Raw genomic sequence first — 20,416 nt, 5'->3', positions numbered from 1 at the left:
CCCTGAAATCATTGTTGCACTGTATGCTAACTAATTTGGATGTAAATTAAAAAAATTTTTTTTGCTTTTAAATCTTAAAAATACAAAAATAAATAAACAGAGGTCTTCTTTCTCCTAATAGCAAATCTCATGAAAAGCTCCAACTAACTGTGGTTATAACACATACTCAGTTCTTCAATATATTAGAGTGGCCAGAAAGTGGAGTACTCTGATCAGAGCACTGTGGTTGACAGACCCACCAAAACCACATGAGATGGGAGAGGAGTTCCTTAAAGAAAACATACAAAAAGAGTATAGCAGGGAGCCTGGGTGCCTCAGTTGGTTGAGCATCTGACTCTTGATATCAGCTCAGGTCTTGATCTCACGGTTGTGAGTTATTAGGCCTTGCACTGGGCTTTGCTCTGGGTGTAAAGCCTACTTTGGGGAAAAAAAAAAGAAAAAGAAGAGTATAAAAAGTGTCTACATGAACAAAAGCATAGCCCATAGTACTCTACTTCATAGATTTGTCATGAAACAATTAGCATGGTGCCTGGCACTCCAGTGTCAACAAATATGAATTATTAGCATAATAGATGGGTGAATAGATGCATTAATGATGATTGAATTATAATGGTTGAACATATGCATGAGGGAATAGAAATGAAGATATAAAAAGATAAATGAAAGATGGAAGAAGGAAGAATAAACTGATAAAGAGACAAATATAGGTGAACATATGGACACATAGATGGATAATAGAGAAGGCATAAAAAATTGTACCCACAGTTAAGTTTGTTACATCATATGCTCTAGGGCTGGAAAAGGAAACAGAATAGCATTCCACAATTAGTCTCTTAGGAGAGGTCTCCCCCTTTGGTCTCTGTCTCTGGGGCCTCTCATCAGATGGGGAAAGCACTTGCTCCTCTCCCTCATTTCTAGTTTCCTTGTCTCTGTGAGCTGACCAGCTCTTTTCCTCAGAAATTCTCTCAATTCCCAGGACAGGGAAGGCGTGGTAGAAGTGGATATTCTAGGCCAGGTTTCACTCATGCTATTCCTCTGACTCAGCTTGGCACATAGGAAAATGGGTCAACTGGGGAAAGGGTCAGTGTTGGCTGGGCCAGGAGAGTGAAGCCCTAGAGTCCTTAGATGTGAGATACAGGAATTAGACCTGCTTCCAAAAATCTTTCGCATTAGCAAAGCTTGTCCAAGGGAAGACCAGGTCTCAGATGACAGATGCATACACACTGTGATGGGCCCCGGGGAGACTTGGTGAACCCAGGAAGGGACCTTCTCCAGCTTTCCCTGCCATTTGTCATTGTTCTGGGGAATATGAAGAACCAGGTGAGTCCCACTTTTCCCACTCCTCCCACCCCCAGGTATACAACCACAAAGAGCTGCGGGGAGGAGGAGAAGCCTGGGAAAGAAGGAGGCACTCCTTACTCTGACCTCTAATCTGGAACCAAGCCTTGACTCCTAGTCTTGAGACTCATTGTTCAAATGCCTCCAAGGAAATTACACTGTAAACCTTCCCCTAAAGGGTGACAGTGAAACACCCTGCGCACACCTTGCCTTGTCCAATCTGATGATTGCTAAGATTCTCAGACCTAAAGATAAAGAATGGAAAATGGGGACCGGGAGGCTACTGAGGAGTTATGAAAGGGAAAAAGGTTCTTCCAGATAGAGACAGTGGATAAAATATGTAGCATAAAGGTATCCTACCAACTCATATATTCCAATTCAATTCAGACACTAACCACTCAGAGGTAATGTCAGATTCCACAAGTTTTAGGGCACAGTCCCCAACATCTGTGCCCCCACTTGTAGGGTCCTCAGGCCAATTGCATTTCTGACCAACTGGCTACAAGCCCAGGGAGTTCCCATAACCCCTCAGGTTCAACAATTCCTTAGAATGACTCATAACAGTCAGGCATGCTATACTTACAATTAGTTTTTATAAAAGATATGAATCAGGAACAGACAAATGAAAAGACACACAGGGCAGTCTGAGAGGGTCTCAAATGCAGAACTTCATGCTCTAATCCCACTAAGACACATAAGGCACATCACCCTCCTGGCATATTAGTGTGTTCACCAACCAGGAAGTTCTATGAGCTTTGCTGTCCAGAGTTTTGTGGTTTTTTAAGTGTTTATTCATTTATTTTGAGAGAGAGAGCTCATGTAGGTAAGAGCAGGGGAGGGACAGAGAGAGAGGAGAGAAAGAATCCCAAGCAGGCTCTGCTCCATCCACACAGAGCCCAACACAGGGCTTGAACTCACAAACCGCAAGATCATGACCTGAGCCAAAATCAAGAGTCAGGTGCCCAACCGAGTCACCCAGGGACCCCTGGTGTCCAGAATTTTTACTGAGATTTCATTATGTAAGCGTGACTGCATTGTTGGCTGAACTCAATCTCCAGCGCACCTCCCCTTCCCAGAGGTTGTGCAGGCTCAAAGCTCCAGCTCTCCAGTGACATGGTTAGTCTTCCTGGTGACCAGCCCCCAGATGATCCTAAGTCATCTCATCTCTTAGCAAAAACTCAGGTGTGACAATCAGCAGGATAAATAACAAAGACACTCCTATTACCCGGGAAATTCAAAGATTTAAAGTCTAACTTTCAGAAATCAGGAACAAAGAGCAGTCAAAATTCTTTATTACACAACAGAAAGGAAAAAATTTCTGGATGTAAAAAAAGAAAGCCTCAGGAGGCCATAAACCAGAGATAACTATAGTCTCACACAGGCTCACGCACACATCACGGGACCACCGTGGATTCCCTTACCTTCACTCTCACTCTTCCACTCACTCTCTTCCACCCAGTCTCACAGTCTCACACAGGCTCCACACAAAGCAGAAGGATTCCTGCAAGCCACACATTTGCTGCTCCCAAAAATTCTACCCATTTGTCCATCTCTATCCATCTTCCATGGCCCCCCGCACAGCACCTCTCCTCTTCTCAGCATACTGATTTCTTGGTCTCCCCTGGAAAGTAAGTAAGCAAATGGTAAGATGAGGGGCAGAGGAGGGATCAGGGAATCTGTGAAAGAGACTGTGAGTTCAGGTCAACACCCAGGTCCAAGTGTGTCTGTGAACCTGACAGTGTACATGTGCCAAATGGGTGTGTCCTTGTGATTATGTGTCCTTGTGTACTGTGGGTTTACCTGTGCATTGTGTATATTCCTGTGCAATCTATACATGGGCGTGTGTAGTGTGAGTGTTCCTGTGTCCCATGTGTGCACCTGTGTGATATAGATGTGCCTGTGTCCCCAGTATTCCTACATGGGTCAGTACTCTGGCTGCCCTTCTCTCTAGAGGCTCTATCTCCTTTAGCCTAGGTTTCCAGAGGAAGAAAAGGACAGTGCACATGGATGGGAAAGAGAGGAACATTAAAGCTATGACCCGACACAGGCATCCTGAATTCTAGTCAGGACTATGGTCTTCCCACCTTAAAGCCCCTCAAGCCCTAACCCCTACACCCACCCACCCACCCAGCTCTGAATGATGCCAACAACTCTGAGGACTCTCTTGGTGAACCAACACCAATTCCCAGGAACATTTTTGATGACTTTTTGCTGCTACCTCCTCAACAATGGCTACAAGGTGCTGTTGTCTTGTGGGTGGGGGGTGAAGAGTAACCAGTCTCTACTTCTCCCAATCACTTGCTCCATCACCTGGGCCTCCACTCACCATCTTACTCCCCTTCTCCTTGCCAAGCTCCTCCCCACAAGGAAGCCCCTGAAACAGGTTCCCAGATATGGTCCTCAGTTTCTGCCCCTCACACCAGGGCCTGCCAGGAAGCTGGGTTTCAGGGCTGTTCCATTCCTTCTGATTCCAGGTTCACTGTGCTGAGAGGTCACCAGCTCTGTACACCCCAGAACAGCCCTCGATGGACCACATCATCTGGAAATCGCAGAACTCTGCAAAGGCAAGCCCAGCTCTCCCTTAGCCCTGCCTTCTCCCTCAGAGCCCCTGCCCAAGACACCCGTGACCCTGCCTCTCTTTCCCCTAGAACAAGTACCACAGTCATTAACCCATGACAGTCTCAGAGGGAGCCCCGTGAATCATCGAGGCTCTGAGGAACAAAGGACCAGAAGAGAGGACCAGCCTTCTGGCAACTCTGCACCAGACCTGACCCTGCTGGGACAGGGCCTGCAGTGTGAATATGAGTCTAAGTGTAAGCAGGGATGAGTGTGGCAGGAGCACAGCTTCTCCTCCACACCCAGACTGTAATGTTTCCAATAAAGCCCAACTAGTACCCATGGATCTGTCTGCCATCTTGTGGCCCAAGCATAGGAAAAGAGGTATGAGACAGGGAGAAAGAAGGTGGGATGAGGGGAGAGAGTAGTTGTCTCCATTCTCCACACTTCAGCCTGAGGGAACTTTCACTTCACTTATTTCTGGTCACTCTCTGCCTTACAGTCCAGCTAGAAGGCTCCCTTCCTCCATCCCCAGACCAACTGGGGCAGCTATGTCCAACGTTTCATAATGGGTTAATTGCTCTTTCTGGACTCTACTGCAGCACCCTCTGTTGCCTCCATCCAGTGTGCTGTGTACTGTAATAATCTGTATTCTCTACTGCTGTATACCCATTCATAGCATGATAAATTTGCTGAATTGAATGACAGTAGGAACAAAAATCACAGGAAGATAGCTTTCAGCTCAGAGAGGAAGGGTTGTAACCTTCTGACCATTAACGAGGCCACTCACACAAGTACTCCCGCAGCCTGCTCCATCTAGGCTGGGCCCTCTCTGGAGACCTATTCCTCCTCAGACCCGGGTCATACAAGTGGAATAAGGCAGACAAGAAAGACAAGTGGCAGGGCAGAAGCCAAAGAAAGAGGAGAGAGGATTGGGAAAACAATACTGGATTGCGTCCCAAAGCTCTTTTCTTGCTCCCTGGTTTCCAGGGAGAGAGCTACAAAATCTGACTCTATCCCTGTAAAAGAATGTCCTGTGCTCCACATCCTAGTAATAAGGCCCGATTCTGCCCCCTTAGGATAGATAGACCCTGGCTCCACCTCCAGTGTGTCACTTTGACTCCGCCTCCGTTGAAGGAATGCCCTGACTTCGCTCCTTCCGGGTAATAGGCAAGCCCCACCCCTGGTGCGCGACGGAGTCCCTATGACGTAACGGTAACGGTCTGTTTCCGGGGTGGAGCCAAGGAGGGCGGGAGTTTAGGCTGCGCCGACCCCTCAGCCCCCCTCCAGGTGATCTCCACCCCCGAAATCCTCACCCAGGGCCCCGAATATCCCAGGTCCATGACCGCAAAGCCTTTCTCCCTGATCCCCTAAATGTCCCAGATCCCCGAGGTGACCGACCTCCTAATTCCTTAACGTCTGGTGCCTCCCAATTTTTCAATCCCCCACCCTATCCCGATGTGGCAATTGAGGCTTCCGGGGGGCACCTGCCTCAGATTACCTGAGAACAGGTCAGACGGGTCCTGAGAATGACAGAGAGGGGGACATGGGGTTGGAGAATCCTTGACCCAATCATGCTGCTCCCCAGGAGACGTTCGGAGCCCAGGACATGTCGGGATTGAGGAGATACGAGGTGGCGCTGGAGGCGGAGGAGGAGTGAGTGGAGGCGGGTTCTGCGGAGGAGGAACCTAGCCGCTCCGGGGTGGGGGAGGGCGCGAGTTCTCTGCGGGCGGGAGGCATGGGGCCCCTCAAGGGGCGTGGGCTGCGAAGGGAACCGCCTCTAAAGGGCGGGGCGGAGCCTTCCTAGAGAGGGGCGAGGCGTCTAAACCGCAGAGTCTGTGGGGTCAGCCCCGCCCCCCCGGCCGGCTCTGCCTTCTCTCCGCAGGATCTACTGGGGTTGCTTCTACTTTTTCCCCTGGCTGCGCATGTGGCGGAGGGACAGGAGGTGAGGGGGCTGCGACGCCGCGGACCCGCCCGGGGCATACGAGGCTCAGCCTCGGGGGACGGATGGGGGTAATCTGGGAGTCCCCTCCTTGCCTTATGCCAGTGTCGGGTTGCCCTGCAGCTCGGCGCATCCGCGGGAGCAGAAGTTGGAGCCTCTGCGAGGCCTGATGAGCTGTCTGTCAAGCGGACTGGGCCCTGCCCCCCAGCGCTCGGGTCGCGGCCTCCCTCGCCGCACCCCCGCCGCCACTGCCCAGCCAGCCGGTGCATTAAAGATTTAAACCGAAGTCACCGTGCAGCCCTCCTGACTCTGCCGCCGCTGCCGCCATTCGGTCTGGGAGCCCCTCTACACGCCTGCTTCTCGTTACTGACAGGGCCTCCCTCCGATTGGGTGCCCTTCCATATCCAGGGCCCCGTTATTCCTAAGGATCCCTCATCAGTATCAGGCCTCCCATTACTGTCTTTAACTGCCCTCCGCCACCTAACCTCCCCACCCCCCACCCGCCACCCCTCCCTGTAAGTAGCCTATATGCAGAGAACTAAATAGTCCTGTCCTGGTCTTTTCTCCCACCCGTATCCCCACATAGATGTGTTCCACTTCCCTCCTAGAAAGGACTTTGCCAGGTGTCTGAAGCATCTTCTTTGTCTGAGAGTGAATCTAAAATATTTTAAGCACAGGGTTGTAGGAAGTAGGCAGGGAGGGGAGGGGAAGATTCTCAGAGGCTGACTCCCTCAACCTGCCACAGGGGAATTACTTGGGACTGTTGGAGATCTTTCTTACAGTTAATAACCCAACTTTTGGCTCCTCCAGTCTTTCCCCGGGTTTAAAGATACTTGGCATCAGCTTACCTAACAGTTCTTGCTGTGTCCCTAGAACTCAAAGGCCACTGCTCCCTGCCACCCCTTTCTATCTTGTCATCTAGTTAACCTGAGACCCTCTAGGTCCTAAAGTGCTGAGGGTGAGGGCCTCCTGGTGGGCCTGCTTCTGTTAGGGATTGGTTCCAGCATCAGAAAAGGTACCAGAAGATTAAGTTAAAGAGACAGCCTAGTGTATGGATGAGGGCAAAGCTAACTTTTAGCCTGGAGCTGCCCCTGCCACAGCAGCTTGTGGCTGGGGAAACCACTTGGCCCTATCTTTGGAGAAGCCAAAGGGGAGAAATGGGTACATACCCAAAAGAACTCATTTCTTGCCTTCCCAGGTGTCTGGACCGATTGGTCCAGAAAAGACCACAAAGTATATGGCAGACAGCCAGCTGATGGAGATCTGTAATAAAACAATGGCACCTCAAGAGCTGCACCTGAGCTCTGGGGTACATGTCCGGACTGGAGGGTGGGAGAGAGACCCTAAGGCCTCTGGTACTATCAGTTCAAGATGAATGACCTCTGGGTTGTGGCCACCTTCAAGAACAGACCCAGACTCTTGAGCCATTTCCTCACAATGTCTACATCAAGAACCCTGTCAAAAGTGGAGTACCCTGTCAAGCCCAGGGCCTACACCTCACCAGGACACTATCAGAATTCCTGAGTATTCACAAGACAAACTCCAGGGAAAGACCTTCAAGCCTCACCCTGGACAGAAGAGAGGAGAAACTTGAATTGTTCAGCATGGGAGGGGGACTAGTTCCTACTCTTGGAACTGATGGTCCCTCCTGATTGTTTCAGCAACCCTGCAGCAGAAAGATGCCCAGGATAGGTTTGGGTCCCTATCCCAAGAGAAGGCCTGCCCCATAGAGGATAGCTGGCCACAGAGCAGAAGGCTGCACAAGGCACCCCTGCAACAACCAGATAAAGTCTGGATTACTGGGTTATGACTCAGTTTATGTTTCGAATACAGAGCAAGACTTGAGGGTTGAAATCCCCAGACCAGGAGTGGGAAATTCTTCAAGGTGCCAGGGGCACTAAACTTAGCAACTTGCCCCCACCATAGGCAGTTCCCAGCTTCCTTGAAAGCACAAGAAGAGGAGGAGAACTTTTGTTTTAGAGGGTGAGGGGAAAAAGGGAATTAGGGCTGGTTATAGGATAGGAGAGAAGAGACAGGGAGGAGATGAGAGGTTGGGGCTTTAGCAAGAGGATGGGATGCAGAGAGTAAGGGTTGGGGCCTGGGTTGGGGCAGGGGTGGTATTACAGGACCTGGCTGGGGAGCAGGGCCTGGCTGGAATTTGAATAGAACAAAAGAAAGCTCATTGAGCTCTTGAGTCTGATGTCTGCATAAACCAGAGACTGATTCTGGAAACCCCAGGCACCCCTCCTGGCAAGAGGCTGGCATTTCTGGGATAGGACTAGGCAAAAACAGGAAGGTAAGATTTCTTGGGTCTTTTCCCTGTTTGACATCAGCAACCTGGCACCAAAGAACTTTACCTTCTTTCATCTTTCCACTCCATCCTTCCTCCCTGTCTCATCTCCCTGGGAAAAGCAGCCCCTACTTCATCATCCCCAAGGTATCCCAGTACCAAAAAGGGCCTTGTCCCGGCTTCTCACTCTGGATGTAACTGTTCCAGCCAAGACTCATCCTCAGCCAGAAGGACTTGCTTTAGGGACCCATTCTCATCAATTTCTCCTGATAAGACAGGCAGGCTAGGACAGGAAGTATATAGAGGGGAAGATGAAGGCAAGTTGGTGCTGGCCTGCCCTCTGCTCCCACCCCACCCAAAATTCCCCTATCAGAATTTGTGTGTGTTCATATGATTGTGTGACTGGATGATTGTGAAGACACAACTGTGTGGGAGTGGGACTTTGAGGCCAACTGGGGCTATATGATTCTGTCCTTGGTTGTCTGACCATGTGAGGTTGACTGAGTGATTGAGGTGTGACTATGAATGTGACTATGGGTATATGAGTATGAATGTCCATCATTGGATACCACCGTGGATCCTTAGCTGCCCTTACTTGGCCACTGTGTCATCAGCCTTCACATCATGCAGTACCCCTCTCTCCAGCTTCTCTGTCCAGGGCTTAGAAGCCATGGGAAATGGCAGCCCTAGAAGAGGAAGGGGTCTGTGGCAATTAGGGCTCAGGAATGTCACAGGATGAGCAATACATCTTCACCTGCCTCTGACTCACCTGGTGCCCCAGGTAAAAGGCACCCAGATAAAAGGTAGGGGAGGAGGAGAAGAGAGAAGTATCCAAGCTGAGCAGCATGAAGGGGCCCTCACCCACAAGCAGCCTCCTTCTGCTACTGCTGCTGCTGACCCCAGACCCTGGAGCAGGTGAGTGCTTGGGGGTCTAGAAGGCCAGGGATTTGGGTAAATGGGGTGGAGGGAAAGGGACCCAGGAAGTCCATCCTCCAGCTGTCTGATAGAAGGGTTTGGGGTCAGGAGTCCTCTGAACACATGGCCCCATTGTCCCCTAGCACTGCTACTGTCACCCAGCATTACCTGCTGTACTCAGCTCTACCGCCAGCCACTCTCGAACAAGCTACTAAGGAAAGTCATCCGGGTGGAACTGCAGGAAGCTGATGGGGACTGTCACCTCCAGGCCTTCGTGTGAGCTCTGACCCTGCCCCTCATATTGACCCCTGACTCTGACCTCAGTCCCAACCTGATGCTGACCCCAACCCCAGCCCCAGCCCCAGTTGCTAATTCTGATGCTGACTCAGGTTTTCATTTAGCCTTTGCCCTAACCCCTGGACCCTAATGTCATCTCCAAGCTATGACTATGGCTTTGCACCTTTCCTTTCCCAGGCTTCACTTGTCTCGACGCAGTGTCTGCATCCATCCTCAGAACCGCAGCCTGGCTCGGTGGTTTGAGCGCCAAGGGAGGAGATTCCAGGGTATTCTGCCTAACCTGAATTTGGAGCTGATAGGGAAAATGGACCAGGGGCCCTAATAGCCAAAATAATAAAGCATCATTGGATAATAGTCTCTGACTGTGGTCTCCAAGTTCTATGCGTTCTCCTGTGAGCCCTGAATCTGAAGCTGGGTGACATGTCAATAAACAGAAGAACCTCTTCATTCTCTTTATTCACATCTTCACAAACCCCTCCAGGGGCAAGGTCAAGAGCCAAGGACCCACACATACTCCCCAGGCACCTACATGCATAAATTTAGAGAACACACATTCCCTACCTCACATACACATGGGCACACATGGACACAAACGTACTCATCTACACACATTACTCTGGTAGACCTCCAACTCTGAGATGAAATCAGACGTCTGGACACTTCCAGCTGGCAGGTTGGGAACACAGAGTCTCATAGAAATGGGCTCCAAACAGAACTTCCAGCTGAGGCCACTCCCCGCCCCCCTGCCTCCATGGGGATCTATCCTGCCTGGGTTTTATCTGTCTGTCCATCCACACCAGCAAGACAGAGTTATAGGTGGAATCAGCTGAAGCCCTCCTGGGTCATCTACAGGTTTGGGGCTCCTAGAAGAAGCAGGAGGCAAATCAAGGGAGATAATAGGACTGGATCTTGGCCCAGACACCCTGAGAATGAAGGAAGGGACCCAGCTCTGAGCCCAACACTTCAAGAATGAATAGGGGTGCCCAGCTCTGATTGAACCCCAATACCCTAAAGATGAGGGAGTATAACTAGTTCTAGGCCCAGGTACATTAAGAATAAGGGAGAGGACCCAGCTCTGATCCAAGATACCCCAAGAATCAGGATAGATGTCCAACTCTGAGCTTAACACCCTGAAAATAAGGGGCCCATCTAGGATCCCAAATACTGTGTAAGAGAAGGAAGAGACTGCATTCTGAGCCCAAGGACTCAAGAATGAAAGTTCCATTCCTGAGCTCAGACAGAAGAATGAGGTGACCCAACTCCGATTTCCAACACTCTTACAATGACTAGAGCATCTGGCTCTTAATCCAGACACTCAAAATGAGGGCACACATCTCCAGGTCCAAACCTCCTAGAGGTCCTACTCACCTGGAAGTTTGTCCACTGGAATCACTGGAGCCAAGAACCCAGGCTTTTGGGGTCCATCCTTACCATCTGGTCTCAGTCTCAGCCTAGAGCATAAAAAGGCAGCTGTCTCCCTGACAATGGTGGGGCATCTGTCTCCTCCAAAACAGTGTATTAGTAAAGGGTCAGGAGAAAAATCAGTGAAAATAATGAAGTTGGGGGTTGGAGGGAGTAGGGGAATCATTCCAGAATCATAAATTTTTCAGTGGGAAATCATGAAGGGTGGGAATGGGTTTGGTCTGTGGGTATTAGAGCATCTGTGTGGGATCAGAATTTGAGAGCCAATGGCAGTTACTTACCAGAGCCCCAGTGCCAGGGCCCCAGCCGCCAGTCCGAGGAAAGAGAATATTCCCAAAGATGCCAGCACCGCTACCTGCTCCAGGGGGTCCCTGTGGTCTGGGGGAGGGGAGGGTCACATGCCACTGTGAGAGTGAGGCTGCCTAACCAAATCCTTTCTCTCTGGGGCTTTCCTGTCCTCTACAACCTTGGTTCACCTGCCCAAGCTCACCAAGTGGCCGTGGATCTGGCAAGAGGGAGGGCCTGGGGGAAGCAGGGCAGTCTGCCTGAGGCTCCTCCTCCAGCTGCTTGTGTGGCTGGCCCCCAGCTGGTATCTCCTTTGGCAGGGGCCCTGAAGGGAGGGGAGACCTGAGAAGAATTGCCCACACAAGGAAGAGCGGGGGAGGGTACCCAGGAGGTGGAAGCTGAAAGGAGAGAGCCAGCTTCTGGGAACCTAACAGAGGTGGAAGCTGAGGGGCAGAGCTTAAGCGAGGGCGGGGCCGCAGGCAACCCAAGCTGAAGCGAAGAAGACCATAGACGGGAAAACCCGTCCAGCTGACAGAGACTGTGGGGCCAGCTCTCCGCCCATGCCCTGGGCTCAGGGGCTCAGTCTCTCACCAATGCTTGGAGTCCCCCAGGCCTCGGGGCTCCAGGCACTCCAGGTGCCAGCATCCAGAAAGTCCCGGGCACTGACTCGTACAGCATGGGGCAGCCCAGCCACAGCATCCGTGATCACTTCCTCCAATCCAGCTGGCTCCACCTGGGAATGAAGATGGTTCCTTGGCCCATTATCCAGGTTGTAAGTGCCAAGACTACCTGCCTTCCAGACTCAGTTAGCAAACAGCACCCCTTCCTCCCAGTCCTGTCCCTGTCAGACTGCTGGAGCCATCTGGCCTCATGTGGGGTGGCTGGTGGTGTCAGGTCTACACCTAGTGTTTGAAAGACAAAAGTACATAGTGGCTATGTAGACAGGCTGTGTCATCAGACTGCCAGGTTTCAAATCTTTGCTATATCACTTGGGCTGCTCTGTGCCTCGGTTTCTTCATTTGTAAAGTAGAGGTGAATATACCTGAACAAGATAATGCATGTAAAATGTGTAGTATGGTGCCTGGCGAGCAGACAGTGCTCCATAAATATTGGTTATTATCTGAGGCAGCTGCTCCCCTGACTTGATGTTAGCCAATCTTTAACATCTCCAGAGGTAGGAATTCACTATTATCTTCATCTGGGTGTATGAATGTTTGTATGAGGTTGTGCCTCTGGGTGGAAGGCACTCCTTTTCCTAGAAAAGTTATTTGTAAAAAGCCACTCCTGTCTTCCCACGGATGGGTTTATGTTAGAGTTACAGCCCCCCAGGGCAGAGGCTAGGCCTGTCAGGCCCTGCTCCAACCCAAGCACCCAGCACAAAGGCTGGCCCATGGACAGCACTATATGGGGGGAGGTTACAGGACTTCAGTGACCTGCTAGTGTGCCAGAAAGTAATGAAGAATAACCAGGAACATGAAACCAGAGGCAGAACCTATAGCCCCAGATTGGGACATACTCCAGGTCTCACCGTGGACCAGGCTGGATGCTGCGCTGGACGGTACTGCAGTCGGAACTTGAGCAGAAAGTGGGGCTGGCGGGGCCAGGAGGCTGGGTATGTCCAGCTGGCATGCAGGCGGCGGGGGTAGCCAGGTACCGACTCTACTCGAAGCCCCTGAGGTGGGTCAGGGCGCACTGAGGGGAGTGGAGACACAAAGTCAGGACAGGCAGCAGGTACCCGTCCCTTCTCCCCACTACCTCCGAAGGGAAGGTGGGTGCATGCCTAAAGGTACCTGAGGGAGGCACTTTCAAGGGGTATGGGGAAATCTTAAGTTTGACCATCCATTGGGCTCAGGACTTGTCTGTCATCCCTATTATAAAATGAGCTGAGATCTAGGGACAGGTTTTTGAAGTGTTTGTTTAGTGAATTAAAGAGTGATTTTGCTTTCTATTCAAGGAAGAAAATTAATTAGCCTAAATTTCAGCTAGAGCTTTAGTTCCCCCCTCCCACACACAGATCAATAGGAAAGAGAGACCAGCAAGGGCTTACACCAGGCAGGGAGGACATGAGACATGGTGGCCTTCAACACAGGGCTAGAAGCAAAGAGGCAACTCTGGGGCTAGGAAGCCAGGAGGGATAGTGGCAGCAGCCTCTAGAGACTGAAGTAACTCTGCCTGCTGGGCTCTGATCTCTTTGGCTTTTTAGTCTCCATGGGGGCTATCTGTATGTTAAAATGGGGTCTAAAGGGGCGCCTGGGTGGCGCAGTCGGTTAAGCGTCCGACTTCAGCCAGGTCACGATCTCGCGGTCCGTGAGTTCGAGCCCCGCGTCAGGCTCTGGGCTGATGGCTCAGAGCCTGGAGCCTGTTTCCGATTCTGTGTCTCCCTCTTTCTCTGCCCCTCCCCCATTCATGCTCTGTCTCTCTCTGTCCCAAAAAATAAATAAACGTTGAAAAAAAATTAAAAAAAAAAAAATAAATAAAAAATAAAATGGGGTCTATGTCAGGAAGGAAGTATTTGGGTACTCTGACAGTGGGAGGTTCTGTGTTGGACTATCTGTACTCTGGAGTCCATTTGGGGTCTCTGAGGTAGGGATCTGAGGAAGCAGTAGGAATGAGTACTCACAGATGCTCTGCAAGCTCACATCCAGCAGGCGTGTACTGGCCCCTAGGGGGTTCACCTCAGTCACATTGATTCGGTACTGGCTCCAGAATTCTGCCCCATGGACTACACAGCGGGAAGCCCCTGGGGGATCCTGTGGGCATGGCCAGGGCCCTGTGGATGGACTCATCCTAGGAGGGAGGATGTGATCTTGAGCTTGGAAAGGCTCACTGCGGGACCTAGCTGGAGCCCCCAGCCTCTCTGTTATGTCCTACCTCTGGCCATCAGCTCCTGGTACTGTCTTCTTCCTGGCAGGGAAGGGTGCCATCTGAGTTCAGGAAGGAAAAGAGGACCCTCCCTCTCTCTAAGGCCTTCCTCAAGATCTCCCTCACTGCCCCCCATACCCACATTGTGCCTGCATGCCCAAATGTATAGGCACAGGGGCGCTTGTGGCTCAGTCATTTAAGCATCTGACTCTTGATTTCAGCGCAAGTCATGATCTCACAGTCATGAGATCAAGACCCATGTCTGGCTCCACACTGACAGTGAGATTCTCTCTCTCTCTCTCTCCCCCTCCGCTCCTTTCCCACTTGTGTGCATGCTCTCTCTCTCTCTCTCTCTCTCTCTCTCTCTCTCAAAATAAACATTAAAAAAAATGTATAGACACACACACCCAATCATGCACACACCTGTAGGAGGTGAGGTAGCGGGTGGGTAAACCGCTGACCTGACTGGGGCTCCAAGTGCAGGAGAAGTTCTCATAGTCAGCTGCTTGGCAGGAGACAACAGGGCGGGCTGGGGGGTCTAGAGGCAGAGGGTACAACCAGAATCTGAGAAGTCCCCAGGTCCTCCCCATCCCAAAGGGCTTACTCAGGCCCTGGACTCCCTCCAAGAGCCCCTTATCTCATCACTGCCACCCAATACTCTCTCCCCAACTCACAGCCCAGCTGTAGGGTCACAATGCCCTTAAGTGCACCATCCAGGGTCCGGCAGATGTAGGTGCCTTCATCAGTGCTGTCTGCCCGGGCCAAGACCAGTTCATGCCCTAGCCCAGAGTCAGGTCCTTGGAGCAGCCTTGTCTCCCCATCCCGAAACCAGGACACCGGGGCCCTGGGGGTGAGATGACGTATGATAGAGGGAAGATTTAAAGTGTAAGCCATGCCACAGCTCTCCATCGGCTTCTCACTGTGCTTCCAATAAAAACCAGAGTCCTTTTGCTGGCTTACAAAGCCCCTGGTGATCTAGCCCTTGCCTTCCTTTCCTTCTTCAGATCCTCTCTCTCTCCCCTTCACCCACCACAATCCAGTCACACTTGTGTTCTTTCTGTTCAAGAGTATTGAGCTCATTCACACCTCAGGGCATTTGCACTAGCTGTTCCCTCTGCCTCTTTCCTGACCTTCAGAAATTAGCTTCAATATTACCTCCTCAGAGTAGCCTTCCCTGATTACCAATAAAAAGTAACCAATCAGTTATCAGTTATCTCTTCCACATCACTTTCTTTTGATTTTCTGCCCTGCAGGTACTAGTACCTGGCAAGTACCATACTTATTTGCTTATTGTCCATCTGCCCTACTAGAATGTAACCTCTGCAAGGGCAGGCTTCTTGCCAGGCTTGTGCTCTGCTGGATCCCAGAGCCTAAAATAGACCAGGGACTTGGCAGGTGCTCAATACATGTTGGTTGAAATTTTCTGTTGAATAAGGATGGTTTGAGGATTAGGATAGGTAGAGAGGTGAGAATTATAGACACAGGGGGCAAGGATGGGAGGGACATGAGGACTGGACAGAGTAAGAAAGGGTCATGAGTATCAGCCCAATAGGCAGATGGGGCACTTACCCAGAAGTCACTCCAGGGCAACACAGTGTCATGGACCTGCCAGGCTGCCCATACTGGACCCCTGTGGAGGGCACATCTGAGGAGAGGCTCTTTCTTCCTTTCCCTCTCTCCCATCCCAGCCCCCACTCAGTGAGCACAATGGGGTAAGGGGGCAGACTTTTAAGCCCTGTGTGTGTGTGGGGGGGGGGGGGGGTCATTGGGTCAAAGCATCATGTTATAATCTGGAGACAGATGTCAGAAGACAGGGTAGAGAGGGAATGTTGCCAGGTTTCATGTCAGGGGTTGGGGAGTCATAGACTAAGCATGGAAAGGGCCCACAGTGAGGGTGGCAAGTCACAAGTCGGAGTTAGAGTCATATAGCAGGATTCTTCTCACCTGGGGGGCCCCAGGCCTGGGGGCAGGGGGAGGAGGTGGACACCAGGGCTGTAGCCACGGCCACCAGGACCCTGCTCAGCCCTGAGCAGCTGCTGCTCATCTATGGGGAGAGAGGTAGGGTCAGCAATCCCCCATTCCCAGATTGGAGGCTAAAGCCTGCCTCTTCCTCTTCTAAACTGTGATGTTCTAGGAAGAAAACTAAGGTACCAAATTGGGTAAGGATATCAGAAAACATTAGGGGATCTGATCTAAGTCTCCTTTCCACCATATACCCAGTGCTGCGTGTGCATGCATGCACACACACACACACACACACACACACACACACACACACACACACCCTCACACCCTCCATCTCAGTGCTGGGCCTAGGGCCCAGAACAAAAGCCGGAGGCGACAGACTGTGCCAGCAGTCCCCCCACACACACACCACTCTTGGCACCCACCCCTGGCACCAAGTGCTGGCACCAGCGCAGTCACTCCCATTAACTCCTCCAACCCAGCTGTTGGGAATTCCAGTGTCTACCCCCACCTGGCCCAGGACTAGTCTTTGCCTCTGACTGACCTGAGACAGCCTTCATCACCCTTGGGTGGAGGGCTGTCATGGTAGGTCTGAGTCCACTCTGTACTCCTACCATGAGGCCTAGCCCTGCTCTGGCTGCCAGGCCTCTTCTCTCCTGGGCCTGGCTCCTTGGACCACTCATCTGGGCCTGACTCTGGAATCTTGTTGGTCTTGAGCCTGTGAGGCTGGATGGGGCGAGGGTGCAGGCCGAGACTGCAGAGTTAAGCAGATCCAGATGCCTTGGCTGCTGCCAGAGGCTGAGGGCGGGCGAAGAGCCAGGAGATGGAGACAGGGTGTCGGGGAGGGGAGAGGAGGCTGAGAGGAGCTAGGAGCCTGCAGGGAAAGGGGCCTGGAGTGGAGGCTACAGAACCAGGAGATGCTCAGAAATCAGGACTGGGAGGTGGTAGGGGCTCAGTGAGGCAAGGGATGGGCTTGGGCAGCAGGGAAGTAGAAGGGCAGAGGGAGTAAGCAACCATGTGTATATGGAGGTGGGGGTGCTAGGAGAGAGGGATTCTGGATGGGAGAAGGGCAGGATGAGAAAAGCAGTGGGGAAGTGGCCATGCGGACAGGAGAAGAAGCAGAAACAGAGAGGGCCCAGGCAGGCAAGGGCTCCAGGAGAGGAAGAGCACAGATCCCTCTCAAGTAGAGCAGAGTAAGGGCCTCCATGTGTCTGTCTGAATGTGTCTAGTGGCTCACCCCTACCCACTCCCCCACCCCCCACCCAGAGAACATTTACCCTACACAGCCCCGCCCTACCTCGGTGATCCCAGTGGTTGAGTGTCCATGGCCTCCAGGACTTCCTCCCACCAGCTACAGCACCCGTCTCAGCTCCACTCAGTTCTGGGACCCCAGAATCATCCCCTCCTTCCCTTTCCCTCCCCCCGCCCCTCTGGGCCCTAGAGCTCAGCCGCCCTGAGCTAGGCCCCCACCTCCCTCTCTCCTCCTCCCTCCTCTCCTTTCACCCCCCTCCCACCCGAGGCCCTGGGAAGGGAAGAGGCCTCCCCCCAGTCTGGAAATGAAGCCACAGGCACAGCCAGGGCCAGCAAGAGGGAAAGGAGGGCTGCTTATATCCCTGTCAGGGAGAGATTCCCTGTTTTCACCCAGCCACATTCATGTGTGGACTTAATAGACACAATCAATAAAAAGACACTCCCTTGAACACATGTGGACATAACCAAATGAAAAATCAGAGATTCATGCCCCACTCTTTTCACTCCCCAGTAAATATTTCCTTAGGGCATAGTTAGCTGTTTTTTGAGGGGAAAGGAGGCCCCAGGTTGGGGGATATAAAGAAAATCCAGAGTCCAGTTCCTCCGCCCCGGGACGTTCCAGCCATTTCTCACCTCCCCCTCCACTCTTTGGGCCCCGGCACCAGGAAATGCCTTTGGTCCCTTGGTGCCAGATACATAAGACCCACACTTACCCTCAGACACACACTCTCAGATACAGCCACTCACAGTCACATGGATACACTCATTGTCACTCAGACTCATACCCTCACATAGATACACAGATACTTAGCACTCTGCCCCTTCAATGGGGTCACAGCACTCCCTAAAAGCAAATCTTCATCATGGTTTGAGTCCCCTCTTCTAGGGAGCTCTTAGTATGGCAAATCCCACATCTCATCACTGCCCCAGGCCCCCACGTAGCCAAAAAGACAAAGGTGAACAGGGAAGTCAGGCATAGGGGCACAGAGATGCACAGGACACGAGAAGCAGAACTAAAAAGCAGATATACAGAGATACCAGGGGAGACAAAACTGTGAGGAGACACAGAAAATGACAGCTCTAGGAAAGCAGTAATAGGGAGAGAAAAAGACATATAAGGAAACTGAGGGAAACAGAAAATAAGGAGCAGTAGACCAATGACAGGGACTCTAGAGCACAGAAAGGAAAGGAAGCCAAGTGTGTTGGGGTGAGTCTGTCTTTTCTGGACATTAAAATAGAAAGGTCAGTCCCACTGACTATTGAAGTTGGTCCCCAAGTACAACACAGCTCCACTTCTAGTCTAACACAGGACACAGGACACAGGACACACACATAGTACAACTCTCACTCTTGCTCTGCTACTGCTGAAGTCACACAATGGTACACACAAACCCAGCCCCCGACTCTCACACTGGCAGACAGTCTTAAATCCCACAGAGACCTTCCCAAAATACATTCCCCATGTGGTCACAGGCCCTCTCACACAAACACACAACCCAAAAACTGCACATTGACAGAACACATAATCCCACACTTGCACAGCCACATGCAGACTCAACCACACGCACACTGACACACGCAATCATATTAACTGCCAGTTGCACCAAGTGACACTCAGTTACAGGTCCACACACTGACATCGAGAGACACACACACACACACACACACACACACACACACACACACACACTGACAGTCGGTCAATCACTCCAGGCCCTTCAGATCGTACACTACCCTGCCCCGCCTTCTCCTGGCAAGGCTTCCTCCAATACTCCCGCCGGCCCCACCAGGCCTCACCTTCTGCGGCCTCCGCCGCCAGCGCCCTCCGCCCTCGCCCTCTGCCCCGGCCTCTACTCCCTCTCGCCCCGGGGCCCCCGCAGTGGGGGCGGCTCCACCCAGGCACCAATGGAAGGACAAGGGTGAAAAGGGGGAGGGTCTGGGCCCATTGGAGCCTCCAACTGCCAATCACCGCCACCCCACCTCTGCCGGACACTTCCTGTCCCGTCCGGGACTGAGAGAGACGGAGTCTGGAGTTAGATTCCTAGGTCCTTGCCTAGAGTCCTGTCCTGGGACCGCAGGACTGGAAGTTTTCAGGCCCCTCTTCCTTCCATCAGTCCAAAAACAAAACCTCAAGTTCAGTGGCTCAGGAGCCATTGGGCAGGTGACTGGAGGAGCTGTGGTACCCCTGACTCCAGATAAGGACTTGTGTGGTGCGATGGTTCTGAAACTTTGCCGAACACTGTGGTTTTAAAATTGCCAAGCCACACTCCAAACCAATTAAATCCGAATCGCTGGAAACTGGCCTTGGCATCAGTGTTTAAATTTCCCAAATGATTCCAAAAGGCAGCCAAATCGAGTGTGGGGTCCGGTGTCTGTGTAGGTGTATGCCTTAAGAAACCAGCCAATCACCCAGGGTTCACATCCACTCCCCAGTCACTGGGACCTCAAGGAAGATGTGTACCATGTCTTTCTGAGCTCCTTCCAGAGACTCCAAGTCCCAGACCCTACCTGTTCAGGGTCTCAAGAAAAAACCCTGGACTGGAAGGCAGGCAGCCAAGGTTCTCCTGGGCCAAGTCATCACTGTCTAGTCTTGGCATGATAGCCCCTGCCAAACTCAGGTCCCTTGAGAGAAGATGAAGATAAAAAGCCTCTGGCCATCCTTGCATTGCTCACAAGCCCTATCCTCACCTAAAAGTTTGGAGGATACTAGGTGGCATCAGGTCTCCTGGGTTGCATGCCCCGTTACTGTTACAGTATACATTCTTGCCAAGGAAACCATCCAGAGGAGAGGGAGTAGAACCCAGGGTCCCTCCAAAAACCACCCCCTCCTTCTAGGTGCTGCGGCTCCTAACTCTGATAGCCCCTTCCCTGCCAGAGCTGTTTTTTTCCTTTCTTCCCCTGCAATGACTGGGGCATATGGGGAACACAAGTGTGCAGAGTCTGCACATATATACTGCACGTGAGAGTCTAGAGAAGGACACAAAGCCATGTACACTCCCTACCCGCCCCTTCAGCCCCTGTGGGCTGGAGCAGAGCCAAGCTGCAGTCTCTCACAAAGCTAAGGTTCTGGCCAGCAGCCCAGTGTCTGGCCACTGACCACCGGTACCAGGATCTTGCTCACCAGCTCCCCACCAAACCCTCAGGCCCAGGCTTGATGAGCTGACACCCTAGGGGTGGCAGTAAAGGGTGCTTTGGCTTTTCCAAACCCTTAGCCACAGACAAGAACACAAGATTTTAAAAGTTTCTTAAACTGTGATGCCTTTGTTTACTCCAGGAGTAAAAGAATCTATAGG

At 51.9% G+C, this 20,416-nt stretch overlaps 3 protein-coding genes and 1 long non-coding RNA gene across 12 annotated transcripts; 3 read left to right on the top strand and 1 right to left on the bottom strand.

Annotated features, from left to right (window-relative positions):
- Positions 1-2,613: 2,613 nt before the first annotated feature.
- IL11RA (interleukin 11 receptor subunit alpha) lies at positions 2,614-19,050 on the bottom strand. Of its 6 annotated transcripts, none has more exons than XM_086683413.1 (14): positions 18,921-19,048; positions 15,852-15,951; positions 15,477-15,537; positions 14,582-14,751; positions 14,331-14,445; positions 13,917-13,949; positions 13,666-13,832; positions 12,574-12,737; positions 11,637-11,778; positions 11,251-11,370; positions 11,042-11,138; positions 10,707-10,789; positions 7,006-7,099; positions 2,614-2,959 (listed from the first exon to the last, which is right to left on the bottom strand). In XM_086683413.1, exons 2-14 carry the CDS (start codon positions 15,949-15,951, stop codon positions 2,800-2,802), a joined length of 1,506 nt encoding a protein of 501 aa, XP_086539539.1. In that variant the 5' UTR covers positions 18,921-19,048; the 3' UTR covers positions 2,614-2,799. The 6 variants fall into 6 exon arrangements, with proteins under 6 accessions (XP_086539539.1, XP_086539535.1, XP_086539536.1 ...); XM_086683409.1 differs by lacking the exon at positions 18,921-19,048 and adding an exon at positions 17,170-17,292; XM_086683410.1 differs by lacking the exon at positions 11,251-11,370 and having other exon boundaries at positions 18,921-19,050.
- Positions 3,554-4,240, top strand: LOC147574894 (uncharacterized). The gene is made up of 2 exons (XR_015242810.1): positions 3,554-3,902; positions 3,987-4,240. It is a non-coding gene; the product is annotated as an uncharacterized LOC147574894 (long non-coding RNA).
- On the top strand, positions 5,016-6,122 carry LOC112871460 (uncharacterized). 4 transcript variants are annotated; one of them, XM_086683429.1, is made up of 4 exons: positions 5,016-5,109; positions 5,483-5,550; positions 5,780-5,839; positions 5,960-6,122. In XM_086683429.1, exons 2-4 carry the CDS (start codon positions 5,504-5,506, stop codon positions 6,114-6,116), a joined length of 264 nt encoding a protein of 87 aa, XP_086539555.1. In that variant the 5' UTR covers positions 5,016-5,109; positions 5,483-5,503; the 3' UTR covers positions 6,117-6,122. The 4 variants fall into 4 exon arrangements, with proteins under 4 accessions (XP_086539555.1, XP_086539557.1, XP_025790320.1 ...); XM_086683431.1 differs by having other exon boundaries at positions 5,035-5,057; XM_025934535.2 differs by having other exon boundaries at positions 5,077-5,184.
- CCL27 (C-C motif chemokine ligand 27) lies at positions 7,953-9,692 on the top strand. The gene is made up of 3 exons (XM_025934481.2): positions 7,953-9,041; positions 9,185-9,317; positions 9,516-9,692. Exons 1-3 carry the CDS (start codon positions 8,972-8,974, stop codon positions 9,658-9,660), a joined length of 348 nt encoding a protein of 115 aa, XP_025790266.1. The 5' UTR covers positions 7,953-8,971; the 3' UTR covers positions 9,661-9,692.
- Positions 19,051-20,416: the final 1,366 nt, after the last annotated feature.

Source organism: Puma concolor, chromosome D4 (genome assembly GCF_028749965.1).
Source record: "Puma concolor isolate L17-30 chromosome D4, mPumCon1.1.hap2, whole genome shotgun sequence".
In the NCBI taxonomy this organism is placed as follows: Eukaryota; Metazoa; Chordata; class Mammalia; order Carnivora; family Felidae; genus Puma; species Puma concolor.
Note: the sequence above shows the minus strand (reverse complement) of the source record. Positions and strands in the feature narration are given on the sequence as shown.

What these genes read in the sequence shown, in the direction of transcription:
- LOC112871460 (XM_086683429.1), top strand. Translation starts at nt 5,504, where the DNA reads ATGTCGGGATTGAGGAGATACGAGGTGGCGCTGGAGGCGGAGGAGGA. An exon ending in GCGCTGGAGGCGGAGGAGGA is followed by an intron (nt 5,551 to 5,779) that starts GTGAGTGGAGGC and finishes TTCTCTCCGCAG; the next exon opens with GATCTACTGGGGTTGCTTCT. An exon ending in ATGTGGCGGAGGGACAGGAG is followed by an intron (nt 5,840 to 5,959) that starts GTGAGGGGGCTG and finishes GTTGCCCTGCAG; the next exon opens with CTCGGCGCATCCGCGGGAGC.
- CCL27 (XM_025934481.2), top strand. Translation starts at nt 8,972, where the DNA reads ATGAAGGGGCCCTCACCCACAAGCAGCCTCCTTCTGCTACTGCTGCTG. An exon ending in GACCCCAGACCCTGGAGCAG is followed by an intron (nt 9,042 to 9,184) that starts GTGAGTGCTTGG and finishes ATTGTCCCCTAG; the next exon opens with CACTGCTACTGTCACCCAGC. An exon ending in TGTCACCTCCAGGCCTTCGT is followed by an intron (nt 9,318 to 9,515) that starts GTGAGCTCTGAC and finishes TTCCTTTCCCAG; the next exon opens with GCTTCACTTGTCTCGACGCA.
- IL11RA (XM_086683413.1), bottom strand. Translation starts at nt 15,951, where the DNA reads ATGAGCAGCAGCTGCTCAGGGCTGAGCAGGGTCCTGGTGGCCGTGGCT. An exon ending in CTGGGGGACTCCAAGCATTG is followed by an intron (nt 11,371 to 11,636) that starts GTGAGAGACTGA and finishes CCCTCCCTTCAG; the next exon opens with GGCCCCTGCCAAAGGAGATA. An exon ending in TCCAGTGGACAAACTTCCAG is followed by an intron (nt 7,100 to 10,706) that starts GTGAGTAGGACC and finishes GTTTTATTACAG; the next exon opens with ATCTCCATCAGCTGGCTGTC.